The sequence below is a fragment of the Saimiri boliviensis genome, chromosome 14 (genome assembly GCF_048565385.1).
Source record: "Saimiri boliviensis isolate mSaiBol1 chromosome 14, mSaiBol1.pri, whole genome shotgun sequence".
NCBI lineage: Eukaryota > Metazoa > Chordata > Mammalia > Primates > Cebidae > Saimiri > Saimiri boliviensis.
In genome coordinates this window covers 52,106,056-52,118,656 of record NC_133462.1, presented here as the reverse complement: position 1 = coordinate 52,118,656, position 12,601 = coordinate 52,106,056, and the positions used below count along the sequence as shown (strand labels likewise).

The following is a 12,601-nucleotide window of genomic DNA, read 5'->3' as shown; positions in this document are numbered from 1 at the left end:
TAGTGGAATAATATGGAATATTCTTTTATTCATCTTACCTCATTTTTTGTACATTGCCTTAAGAGTTCATGCTGAAGTTCTTTTGCTTTTTCTAGTCCAGAATCTAATAAAATTTCCACTCCCAAGCCTACACCATCACAAATAGCATCCATGAATTCCTCCTAGAAAAAGTATTGAAGCATTAACTAGAAAATTTAGGTTTTATATATTTTAATTTATTTAAATTTAAATTTTATAGATTTTAAATTATCAAGTAATTAAGTTATATTTCCTGCTTACTTTAGGACTATAATACATCCCAAGTTTATTAAGTTCAACTAAAGCTGGAATAAGAACAATATGTAGCCTATAAAGAAATAAAATTAGCAAATACATGATTTAGTATCTCATATCTAACATATATATATAACATATTATAAAGAATGTTTATCATCTTTAAGCAGGGCTCTGTATTGTTAGAACACAGAAACAGTCTTTCTTTTTTTTTTGAGGCAAAGTTTTACTCTTGTCGCCCAGGCCGGAGTGCAATTGCATGATCTCGGCTCAACCTCCACCTCTCTGGTTCAAGCTATTCTCCTGCCTCAGCCTCCCGAATAGCTGGGATTGCAGGCGCGCACCACCACACTTGGCTAATTTTTATATTTTTAGTAGAGACCGGGTTTGCCATGTTGGTCAGGCTGGTCTTGAACTGCTACCCTCAGGTAATACACCTGCCTTGGCCTCCCAAAGTGCTGGGATTACAGGCATGAGTTACCACCAGAACACAGTAACATTCTAACATAATACAATGTTTTCAACAGCATAAATAGTGAAAGCAAGCAGATACAAATTATCTAGTATTTCAGAGTTTTTCATGTGTTGAATGGCTGAGAAAACCCTCCATGGTAGATGGCTAGCATCAAATTAAGGATCTGAAAGGTAAAATAAGGTTTGTAAGATAACCCAATATATTTAAAACAGATTTTTTTGTTTTATTTTGTTTTTGTTTTCTTGAGATGGAGTCTCACTCTCTCACCCAGCTGGAGAGCAGTGGTGCAATCTCAGCTCACTGCAACCTCTACCTCCTGGGTTCAAGTGATTCTCCTGCCTCAGCCTCCTGAGTAGCTGGGACTACAGGCATGGGGCACCATGGCTGGCTAATTTTTATATTTTCACAGCAGAGACAGGGGTTTCACCATATTGGCCAGGCTGGTCTCGAACTCCTGACTCAAGCAATCCACCCGCCTCGGCCTCCCAAAGTGCTGGGATTATGGGTATAAGCCACCACGCCTGGCCTAAATGTTTTAAATCTTACAGAAAAACTACTAAAAGTACAAGCTATTTTGAAAATTCAAAAAGAACTTGTCATGTTTAATACTATACTATTATCAAAAGTCTAATGTTCCCTTAGATGAAGTCTCTCTAAACTAACATTGCTAAATTACCTGGACGCTGGCAGTTTTATTGTTACTGTTTTCCAGAAAATGTAGCTTGCTCCCTTTCAGAACTGCTAACTGCCCCACATACTTCACAGCCTGATGTACAATTTGGATTGCATTCTTTTGGGCCTCTTTTATCATTGATGAAATATCCGAACAGCATCCCTGTAAGATAAAAATGGACAAGTATATCAGATACATGAGATTATAACAGGTGGTAAAGAAGAGATAAGGGCCGGGCACAGTGGCTCACACCTGTAATCCCAGCACTTTGGGAGGCCAAGGTGGGTGAATCATCTGAGGTGAAGAGTTTGAGACCAGCCTGGCCGACATGGTGAAACCCTGTATCTACTAAAAATACAAAAATTAGCCAGGGATAGTGATGCGTGCCTGTAATCCCAGTTACTCGGTAGGCTGAGACATGAGAATTGCTTGAACCCAGGAGGCAGAGGTTGCAGTGAGCCAAGATTGTGCCACTACACTCCAGCCAGGGTGACAGAGTGAGACTCCATCTCAAAAAAAGAAAAGAAAAGAAAAGAAAAGAGGAGAATGATCTGGAGAAAATAAGTTCTGCGTTTATTGATACGGTGATCTCACTTCGTAAATGTCTCAGTCAGAATCAGAAAACATGCAGCCCTGTGGCTACTAAAGGTGATAAAATGAGTAAGATACAGTCTCCACCCGCAAAGACCTTACACACTAATAACACATAAGGTAAGTACAAAATTAATTATATATAAGACAGAATTAATAAGTGAAAGCCAAAAGAAAGAAAAAAAAGAGTGGTTCTTTTGGTCTTTGAACTTTTCCTGTTCTGATAACCATCTGACAGTTAGTAAAGACATTATTTTCTCAAGGGAAAAGAAAGAGAGAGAGAGAGAGAGAGAGAGAGAGAGGCGGGGGCGGGAAGCAAAAGTGGGGGGGAGGAAAACCCAAACACCTTCAAACAAAAGACTTCCCACATGCACTCAGAGTACACATATAAAAAAGGAATGAGGAAGCCTCTCTTGAGCTTTTCTTCTTTCTGTTACCCGCCCCCTATGGTGTCTCTTCAAAATACTTCTCTTGGCCTGCTTTGTGGAATATGCTAATTGTATTGCTGTAAGAAAAGGATTCTCAAACCATACTTAGAGAGTGTAGTCACTAAATTCAGGTTTGCTAGCTTAACACAAGTCTCTCCTTAGCTTAATCTAACTCCCGCTCCAACTCACCGGTTCTCTCCATCCTTGATTCCTTGTATAAGACATTTCTCAGAGGGATATGAGTTGAAATCCATAAGTTCAGTTCAAAGTGTTCTTCTCAGAAGGAAAGAAACTATACACCAGTTACTCTAAAAGACACATTCTTTTTTTTTTTTTTTTTTTTTTTTGAGATGGACTCTTGCTCTGTCACCCAGGCTAGAGTGCAGTAGCAGGATCTTGGCTCACCGCAACCCCCGCCTCCCGGGTTCAAGCGATTCTCCTGCCTCAACCTCCTGAACAGCTGGGACTACAGGCATGTGTCACAATACCCGGCTAATTTTTTGTACGGGATTTCACCATGTTAGCCACGATGGTCTCAATCCCTGACCTCGTGATCCACCTGCCTTGGCCTCCCAAAGTGCTGGGGTTGCAGGTGTGAGCCACCATGCCCGGTGCCCGGCCAAGATACATTCTTATAACATTAATTCATCTGATCCTCACAGCAATCCTGCCAGGTAGGCATTTCTAAATTTATTTTCCTGTGAGAAATAGGAGACTCAAACATTTAAGCAGTGTGCCCAAGGGCATACAACTAATTTACTGTGGGTTCAAACATCAGTTTTTCAAGGGCCACTAGTGGGCTTTTGTTTTGTGTGTGTTCTGCCACTATTCTAGTACTGCCTCTAAAAGCTGAGAGCCAACTGAGCACTGGCCATCCTTCAACAAGCTTCCTTTTCTAGGCTCAAACTTAAGTCACACCCTTCGCTTCTGGCTCTCTAGCTCTGCTCTCTGGCCAATCCTACGTTTCATTTTCATGGTTCTATGCTGTCAGAAATTCTCCTTCATCTACTACCTCATCCACACCTGTTTGCAGTCCACCGTTCCCCCTCACCCGCCGTCTTAGTCATTCCTAATTCCTCATTACCTGTATCCAAAGTGATCCTTCATCCCATATGAATTTATAATTAATTTAATAACAAGTATCCAACCAAACATCTATCATATGAGGCCCTGTGAAAAAAGACACCCACAGTCCTCTACCTTCTCAGAGCTAACTGTCTATTGAGATGTACAGGCTTATAAAATACATGTTATATTAAAAGGCCTAACAGGTGAAGTTCAGGGTTATTAGAGAAGCAAATAAGACAGGTGCCCAACCAAGTCTTGGGGAGACCTAGAAAATCCTCCTGAGGGAGAATAATGGACATTAAAAACAATAATCTGATTTCAAGCTTACTAGTTAGATCGGCTCAAGATTTCCATATCCCAGCTAGTAATTAGCCCATTCAGGAAGTATTTGACACAACAAAAATTCTACGGCAATAACAGAATATGGAAAGTCTTTTGGTAAGCACTATAACATAAAATTTGTCCAAATGTTCTAGAACATTTTGTTATACAGTCTAATTATCCTTTTTAAAAAGTGAAATCTAATCCTGTTAACATTTTCTTTTTAAAATTGTTTTTTTTTTTATTATTATTATTTTTTGAGACATGATCTCACTCTGTCATCCAGGCTGGAGTGCAATGGTGCAATCATGGCTCACTGCAGCCTTGACCTCTTGGGCTCAAGCAATCCTCCCACCTCAGCCTCCCAAGTAGCTGGGACCACAGGTACACGTCACCACAGCTGGCTAACTCTTTTTACATTTTTTTTAGAGACAGAGTATCCAACAAGTTGGATAGTTGTTATTATTCACTATGTTGCCCAGGCTGGTCTCAAACTCCTAGGCTTAACTGATCCTCCTGCGTCAACCTCCCGAAGTGCTCGGATTACAGGCATGAGCCACTGTACTCAGCCATTATTTTCTTATCTGCTCCTTTTGTACATTCAAGGAATTTTTATGAAGGAATTTGCTACTTTGTAGATGACTAAGTATTCTCCAATATCAATTTTCCACTTCTTTCATAGATCCCTTGATTTTTTGGCTAGGCACATAAGTGCCCAGAATTTTAAAAAACAACAAAAAAGTACATTTCCTCATGATACTTGCAGCCAGATGTAGTCAAATGATAAAGTTCTAGCCAAAGATATATAAATAGATGTGGCATATGGTGATTTCCAGAAACTTCCCTTAAAAGAAGGCAAACTTGGCCCTATCTTTCGCACCACTTCTTCCACCTCACTGCACTGAGCTCAGGTGGGCTCCTCCATGGTGGGTCATGAAATCAGGGGCTACACTCTGGGCATGGTGGAGGGGAGTACTGGGAGGAACCTGGATCCTGAGGACTCTGGAGCAGAGTCACCAGGTCTACCTCTAGATTTTATGTGAGAGAGAATAGCTTTTATCTTACTTCTCACAGCCAAACCTAATCTTATCTGATACAAGACAAGCAGGAAAACAAAATTATTTGTCTCTGTGTCAGCAGGAATGTGGCCAATTCAGCATGAGTTGAAACCCAATCCCATCCCCAGAGCAAGACTCTGTCTCTCTTCCCAGTATCCCTTCTTGAGGGCCAGCATGGTATAATGGTAGAGCATTACCTGGGCCCAAGACTGCCTGGGTCCAAATCCAACTCAGTCATTTACTAGTTAGGTAACACTGGATGGAATATTTATTTTCCCTGTGCCTCCATTTCCTCATCCACAAGACGGTGATAACAACAGTGCCCAATGCTGGGGTTGTTAGAAGAATTAAATGAGTTAATATTTGTAAATCACTTAGGACTACTCGTACATAGAAAGCCATTTAAGTCTTTGTTCAATAAATCAATTACAGATGTCCACTGTCTCAGGACTTCAAAACAGAATGTACTTTTGAAAATCATACTGAGCTAATTTGGGGGAAGATACAGAGAGTAAAAAGTCGATAAATAATTATTAAACAAATGAATCCTTCAAATGATACTAAGCAAATCAATTTACCTGCAAAAATAACTGTAAGTAGCCTCCCAGTTTTTTAACTTCTTGTCTCAGTTCATCCTCAAGTCTTGCTATGTTGGTACAAGGCAGTAAATCACTCAGCCAGTGTTTCATCAGCACCACTAGCTGCTCAAAAGCACATGCAGTCTGAATAGTAAGTGCCTGGGTTGCTCGATCAGAAGAAAACACTTTGAAAGGACAAGAAATAATATCCAAATAAAATAACTCCTATACGATCATATTAAAACATTTTGACACAGTTAAAAGATGCATGCCAGATGTGCCAAATAATCATTCAAAACCAAGTGCAATGTGCAGAAAATAATTATTTATGTGAGTTAACAAAAGCAGTGGGATTTCTTACAGTTATCTTGACTTTCTTCATCTTGTTCTTCGTGAGCCTTGGCAATGGCAAGTAGCCCATTATAAATTTTAAGAAAACTATTCATTAGGCTATCTGCTATAGTTCTTTCTTCATCATAACTCTGTCCAAGAAAATCTAATGAAGAACCAATCAATTCTTTGCAAATTCCAGGAAGAAATGACTCTGCCAAATTTGAGTAAATGGTATTTGATTTGTCCATTAAACCTACATCAACAGAAAATAGTCATTTTAAGCCTTGTTTTTCAGGAATAATACTTTAAAAAAAAAAAAAAACAGATCCTTACTTTATGTACTTTTGTATTATTTGAATGTATTACAACAAGAAAGCATTTTTGTATTCGTTGTGGAATTAGGAAAAAAAATATTAGTATCTACAACACCATATGCTATGCTATACTTGAAAGTATATCTTCCATGCTGTACTTGCATATGTTGATTTCCAGGGTGCTCCATAATGTTAATTTTGCAGAAACTACCCCTCTGTTGCTATTTCTCTTCCAAAAATGTTCAGGCATAATACTTTCAAACAAATGTTTTAATGCAAGAATATTATAGGATCACTGATCAATAAATTCAAAGTAGGCTATACTTATTTCAATTCAGCTTGATTTCTATATGCCAAAGTGAAAACATAATTCCATGCAGGGATCAATTAACCTCTCAGTAGCATCAATCCATAGATTTAGTAGCTTCTCGACTGCACTATGAGACGAGAGAATCCATATATCCCATATAACCACTGATTTAATCTCTTACTTTTTGGTAGGGATTAATTTTCTTTCCTTTCTTTCTCTCTCTTTCTTTCTTTTTTAAAATACAGGGTCTTGCTATGTTGCCCAGGCTGGGATGTAGTGGCTACTCACAAGCGTGATCACAGTACACTGAGCCTCAAACTCCCGGACTCAAGCAATCCCTTGGCCTCAGCCTTCACAGTAGATGGGACTACAAGCATGTGCCACTATGTCTAGTGGGATTAATTTTCTCTAACACTGGAAGAACTGTAACTGATGAAACCAATGACAGTTACAGAAAATAAAATTAGAAATTTAATTGGATCCATAAACTGGAAAAGTAAACAATGATAAACTATATTAAAAGTAATGTCTCAGCCAGGCGCGGTGGCTCCCAGCACTTTGGGAGGCCAAGTTGGGCAGATCACCTGAGGTCAGGAGTTCGAGACCAGCCTGACCAACATGGTGAAACTCTGTCTCTACTAAAAATACAAAACTAGCTGGACATGTGGTGGGCACCTGTAATTCCAGCTACTCAGGAGGCTGAGGCAGGAGAATCGCTTGAATCTAGGAGGTGGATTGCAGCGAGCCAAGATCCCGCCATTGCACTCCAGCCTGGGCAAAAAGTGAAACTCTGTCTCAAAAACAAACAAACAAACAAACAACAGTAATGTCTCAGTACCTCTACTTTATAATAGTTCCTCCTCAAGTTATATTACAATCAAGATGGCTAAAACCAACTGATTATATACAGTTAATATAGCACATCTCTGGGAAATGGATTTTCTAAGTACTGTCTAAACCAGGAGTAAATGAAAAGCTTCAAAGAGCTCATTCAGAGCCCCTGGAAATAACCTTATCCTGGAGTGCTAATATATGAGTATAATGATTCTTATTTAAGGCAAGATTAAGTTTTCTGGTCCACTTTATAGATGTCTAAAAGCAGCAAACTAAAAGGAGGTAGAATAAAGGCATAGGGTGGTGGATGTTAAAAAAAAAAAACTAGAACTAGTAAGAGTTTGGTTTGGAAAGAGAAAAAAGAAAAGCTACAAAACCCAAAGCTACAGTACAGTAACGGTGACTCAGTATCATTATGATGATAATGACTATATCACAGTCATTGAGAACAGTTATTATTACATTCTTAAATATATTCTCTATTTAAGAAGATAATTGTATTAATGTATTCCAAAATCCAACAAAAACATTTTAGAAAGACCTGCAAAAATACAGGCAAAATACGGTCCTTAATTTAGAAGTTAAGATAGTTGCTCAACTTCCCAAAGCTGGAAAGTGCTAGATGGTGGGGTACAGCCCCTCACTCCCAGGCCTGGTCCCCTTTCCACCACTCCCAGCTGCCCAGATGGGGTACTACTAAGTTCACATGTGGGTTTCCATTTCTGTCTTTGCAAACTGCAAATAAGCAAAGACCTTTTCTATCTCTGACTTTCCTTAAAATTATTTTTGTAAAATATCTACTCAAATAATACTGAATAAATAAGTTGTTACCACAGATATACATCTTATTTTGCTAGTAATAAAAAACCCACAGCATATTTTAATCTACCTTAGATTAAATAAGTAGTAGGATCATAATTATCTTACTGAAAGAAATTCTAATTTCTAAAATTTAAAGTCAAGATGAGATATAACACCTTTTACGGCCCTCATATTCCATCAGGACCTTTATCAAATACATTATGTTATGTAATTAGTTTAAAATTATTGTTTACTAAGTATATGTAAAGTGCATATATCTTAAGTGTACGGATTTTTTAAATATATGCATACATCTGTAACCCCCACTTAGCTCAATGTACTGTATACAACATTTCCACCATCCCATCCCAATTCAATAGGTTTCTTCTTCCTAGTTAGTAACTCCCAACAGAGGTAACCACTATTCAATTCTAAACTACTCTGGCTTTGGTCACCATGGTTTAGTTTGCCTGTCCTTGAACTTCATATCAAAGGAATCATGTAGTATGTACTCTTTTGGATCTGGCTTCTTTCACTCAGTTATGTTTCTGGAATTCATCCAGGTTTTGTGTGACTCAGTCATTCCCTCTTCTTCATTGTTACATAGTAGTCTATTGTTAGCAGGTAGTAATTTTTTTTTTTTTTTTGAGACAGAGTTTTACTCTTGTTGCCCAGGCTGGAGTGCAATGGTGCAATCTGGCTCATTGCAACCGCCGCCTCCTGGGTTCAAGCCATTCTCCTGCCTCAGCGTCCCAAGTAGCTGGGATTACAGACATATGCCATAATGCCCGGCTAATTTTATATTTTTAGTAGAGACAGGGTTTCTCCATCTTGGTCAGGCTGGTCTTGAACTCCTGACCTCAGGTGATCCGTCCACCTTGGCCTCCCAAAGTGCTGGGATTACAGGTGTGAGCTACTGAGCCTGGCCTGGCAGGTAGTAGTATTTAAATTGTAATTATTAAAGGTAGTTACACCATACAAAATTTACAGTGTATCCTCTCCTTCTACAGATAAACTAACATTATAATAAGTATTGGCACAAAATAATTATTCAGAGGAATACTTCCTTAACTTTAAAAATAAAATAATTTTGGGGTAGATGATACATAGATCATTATACAAAATTCAGAAGAAGGGTTTGCAGTGAAAAGGGTGTCTTCCTTCCTGTCCTGTCCCTAACCCCCCTCTCATGTACAACCAGCACTTTGGGGTTTTGGTGTAGTTCTCCAGAGAGATCTTATTCATTTACAAGCATCTATGTCCACATCTTCTTTTTTCTCCTCCTCACACAAATGATAGAATATAATACATAATCTGCTGCACTTTGCTTTTTTTCACTTATAAGGAAGTAATATTCTCATATATTTCGGAACATACACGTCTTCCACATTTGAATTACTCTACTAAAAGACTCTGAAATAAATTATACAGAGCACAGAATTTTTGAAGCGGAAGGGACTGTTGATCCAACCTCCTCATTTTAGAGGAAATGGAGGCTTCCAGGAAATGAAATGATTTGCACAAGGATAAAAAAAAAAATAACGGTAAAGCTAGGATTTAATGCTTTTCTCGTTATACAAAAAATGTGGAAAAAAAAATACCTGATGAATGTGAAGAATGCAAATTCTTAATTGGGTGGACTTGTATATCATGTAAACAACCAGAAATTCTTCTATTCTTCATCAAACTCCTGCTCCTGAAAAAGACAAACCATAAGATTAGTAGTGCTATACCACATGGGATAATAAATATTAAGAATATTTATAAGTTCTCTAAGAAAATGGACATTCATATGTGTTTTTCATTAAAAATTTTCATCAAAGGAAAAATTCATTTGGTTAATTGAGTAAGAATTTTACTGTCAGCTGGGCGCCGTGGCTCAAGCCTGTAATCCCAGCACTTTGGGAGGCCGAGGTGGGTGGATCACGAGGTCGAGAGATCGAGACCATCCTGGTCAACAGGGTGAAACCCCATCTCTACTAAAAATTCAAAAAATTAGCTGGGCATGGTGGTGCATGCCTGTAATCCCAGCTACTCAGGAGGCTGAGGCAGGAGAATTGCCTGAACCCAGGAGGCGGAGGCTGCGGTGAGCCGAGATCGCGCCATTGCACTCCAGCCTGGGTAACAAGATCGAAACTCCGTCTCAAAAAAAAAAAAAAAAAAAAGAATTTTACTGTCTATCGGCACTGTCCTAGGCAGAACAAAAGAGATCAATTAGGCAAATAATTGCAATAAAGTGATGAATGTGATGAAGGCATAGAGTGTTGAGGTAGACTCTATAAAAGAACTTGACCTGGCCCAAGAAGTCAGGGGGGCCTCCTTGGAGCAGGGATCCTCAAGGATGAGTAAAAGCCAGAGGGCAGGCCTGGGAAGCAGGGAATAGTGTCTCAGACACAAGCAACAGGAAGGAAGACTTGATGATAAATGAATTCCCAGAACCAAACAAGGTTCAGAAGGGCTGCCGCCCATGATGTAAGAGAGAGGGCAGCAAGGGATGAGGCTGGGAGATGCGCAGGGGCCAGCTTGAGGTGGTCTTTGTATGTCAATAAAGCTGGGATTTTATCCTGAGCAAATTATCCAGAGAAGGATTTTATCTTATTTTTTTAAGTGGCCAAGTTAGGATTTATTTATTTTCTCTCCAACTTTTATTTTAGGATTAAGGGATACATGTGCAGGTTCGTTACATGGGTAAATTTCATGCTGTGGGGGTTTGGTCTACAGATAATTTTGTCACATAGGTAACAGGCGTAATACCTGATGGTATTAAACAGTTGTTCAACCCTCACCTTCCTCCTACCTACCACCCTCAAATAGGCCCTGGTATCTATTGTTCACTTCTTTGTGTCCATGTGTACTCAATGTTTCAAGGAAAGATTTTAAACAGGGATGTGATTTAGGTAAACAAACATTTAAGTAAGCATCTGCTACACTGTGTGTAAAGCATAATACCTGTGAAGTGCAGCAGTTGGACAAATGGAAGAAATGTTTCTATCTCCAATTGCTCTTTTTGCTGACCTCTTTTTTCTCAGCATGTAAAAATGTCCCACTTCTGCTTTGAGTTTGCTTGACTGTCTAAGGTGTTATTTTCTTTCTGTCTGCTTCTTGAAAACAGAGGCTACCCTTTCTGCCACTGGAGAAAGCAGCCTACCTCTATATTGACATTCATCTATAAATTTTCTAAAACCAAACTCCAACTCCTATGTCAATGAAACTACTCAACCAGTGATCTAAATCTAAATTGAGTGGATCCTTTGAAGCATTTTTCCTAACAGAACTCTCTACTACTGTTGGCCACTCAAAGAAAAATACTATTTGTTGAAAAGATTATTCAGCCAAAGCATTCTATCAATAGCAGCCTAAATATTTCAAATATAAAATTGACCCCATGAACTCCTACAAACACACACACACACACACAGAAATAGGACTGATAAAAGGGAAAGAAAATATCAATTCTCAAATATTACAGTTTTTCTACTGGGGTGAAAAAGGGTATATAATTACTATTATTACAGCAAATCTAAACTAGTAAAACAGTTATTCTTGCAACAATATCATAGTTAAACAATGTTTAAATCCAAATAAAATGCTTGTCATATTCCTTTCAAAGAGCTTTTACCTAACCTCAGGAGGAAATTTACTTTTAACTGTCAACAGTATATATCAAAATTTATAGGGAGCCCAACCAGTCTATTTTATTGCAGAACAACTGTGGCATATCATTGCCCAGTAGAAGTTCTATAATTAAGAATCTGTCACTGTTTCCATTACCTGCAGGTATTCTCAAGAGTTTGGAATTCTGTCATAAACATTCTTACAAGGCTGAAACTTCATATACAAGGTCTCAGACTAAGAGCAATTCATTTTTTAAAAATATGGTACTTTTAAATTATAGAAGTTCCCAAAAATCTCTGTCAAATGAAAATACCCAATTTCAAAATCTTAGAACATATTGAGATGTTTTGATTTTTGATAACATTTTAAACTTCTGCTAATTTCCTATTATTACTTAAAAGTTAACAGAAAATAAGATGTAAATTACCAACATTCAGTAGGCTAAAAGTTTAATGCTCATTAATTATCAATGATCATATCGTGATTTACATTTCTAAATATACAAAGTTTAAATCTGTTTATAATAAAAAAAAAAATACAACACTAGTAATCCTAAAATCCAAAGATAGTCATAAATCATTCTCTGATGAATTTGTTGGTTTGGTTTAAATTTTGGCGAGGTTTATGTTATTCTAGGTTGGCTTAAATATCTCAAGCTCTATCTACCCAATTTCACCTAAGGATCATTTTTAGCTCACTTCAGTGCCAGAGACCAGCTCTGTCAAGTCCTCAAGACAAATCACTTGAAGATACTATCATCTGTTACCAGTATTGGACAGAAACCATATCTTCTCTGTATTCTAAGATTTAATTTTATTCAATATATATTAAGCATCCAATAATAATCAGAGCTGCCATTTATTGAATGCCCACCCACTGTAAGAGGAGCTTTATATGTACTGTCTCTAATCCTTGTAACAACTGCAACA

The 12,601-nt window shown here is 38.1% G+C and overlaps 1 protein-coding gene across 1 annotated transcript in view; it reads right to left on the bottom strand.

Moving 5' to 3' along the window:
- KIF14 (kinesin family member 14) overlaps positions 1-12,601 on the bottom strand; it is a 70,755-nt gene that overhangs the window by 7,346 nt on the left and 50,808 nt on the right. The window contains exons 23-27 of the mRNA XM_003938246.4: positions 9,659-9,753; positions 5,827-6,051; positions 5,466-5,650; positions 1,425-1,583; positions 39-161 (exon numbers count right to left, since the gene is read on the bottom strand). Of these exons, the coding sequence (XP_003938295.2) occupies positions 39-161; positions 1,425-1,583; positions 5,466-5,650; positions 5,827-6,051; positions 9,659-9,753 (787 nt within the window). The remainder of the gene's footprint in view (positions 1-38; positions 162-1,424; positions 1,584-5,465; positions 5,651-5,826; positions 6,052-9,658; positions 9,754-12,601) is intronic.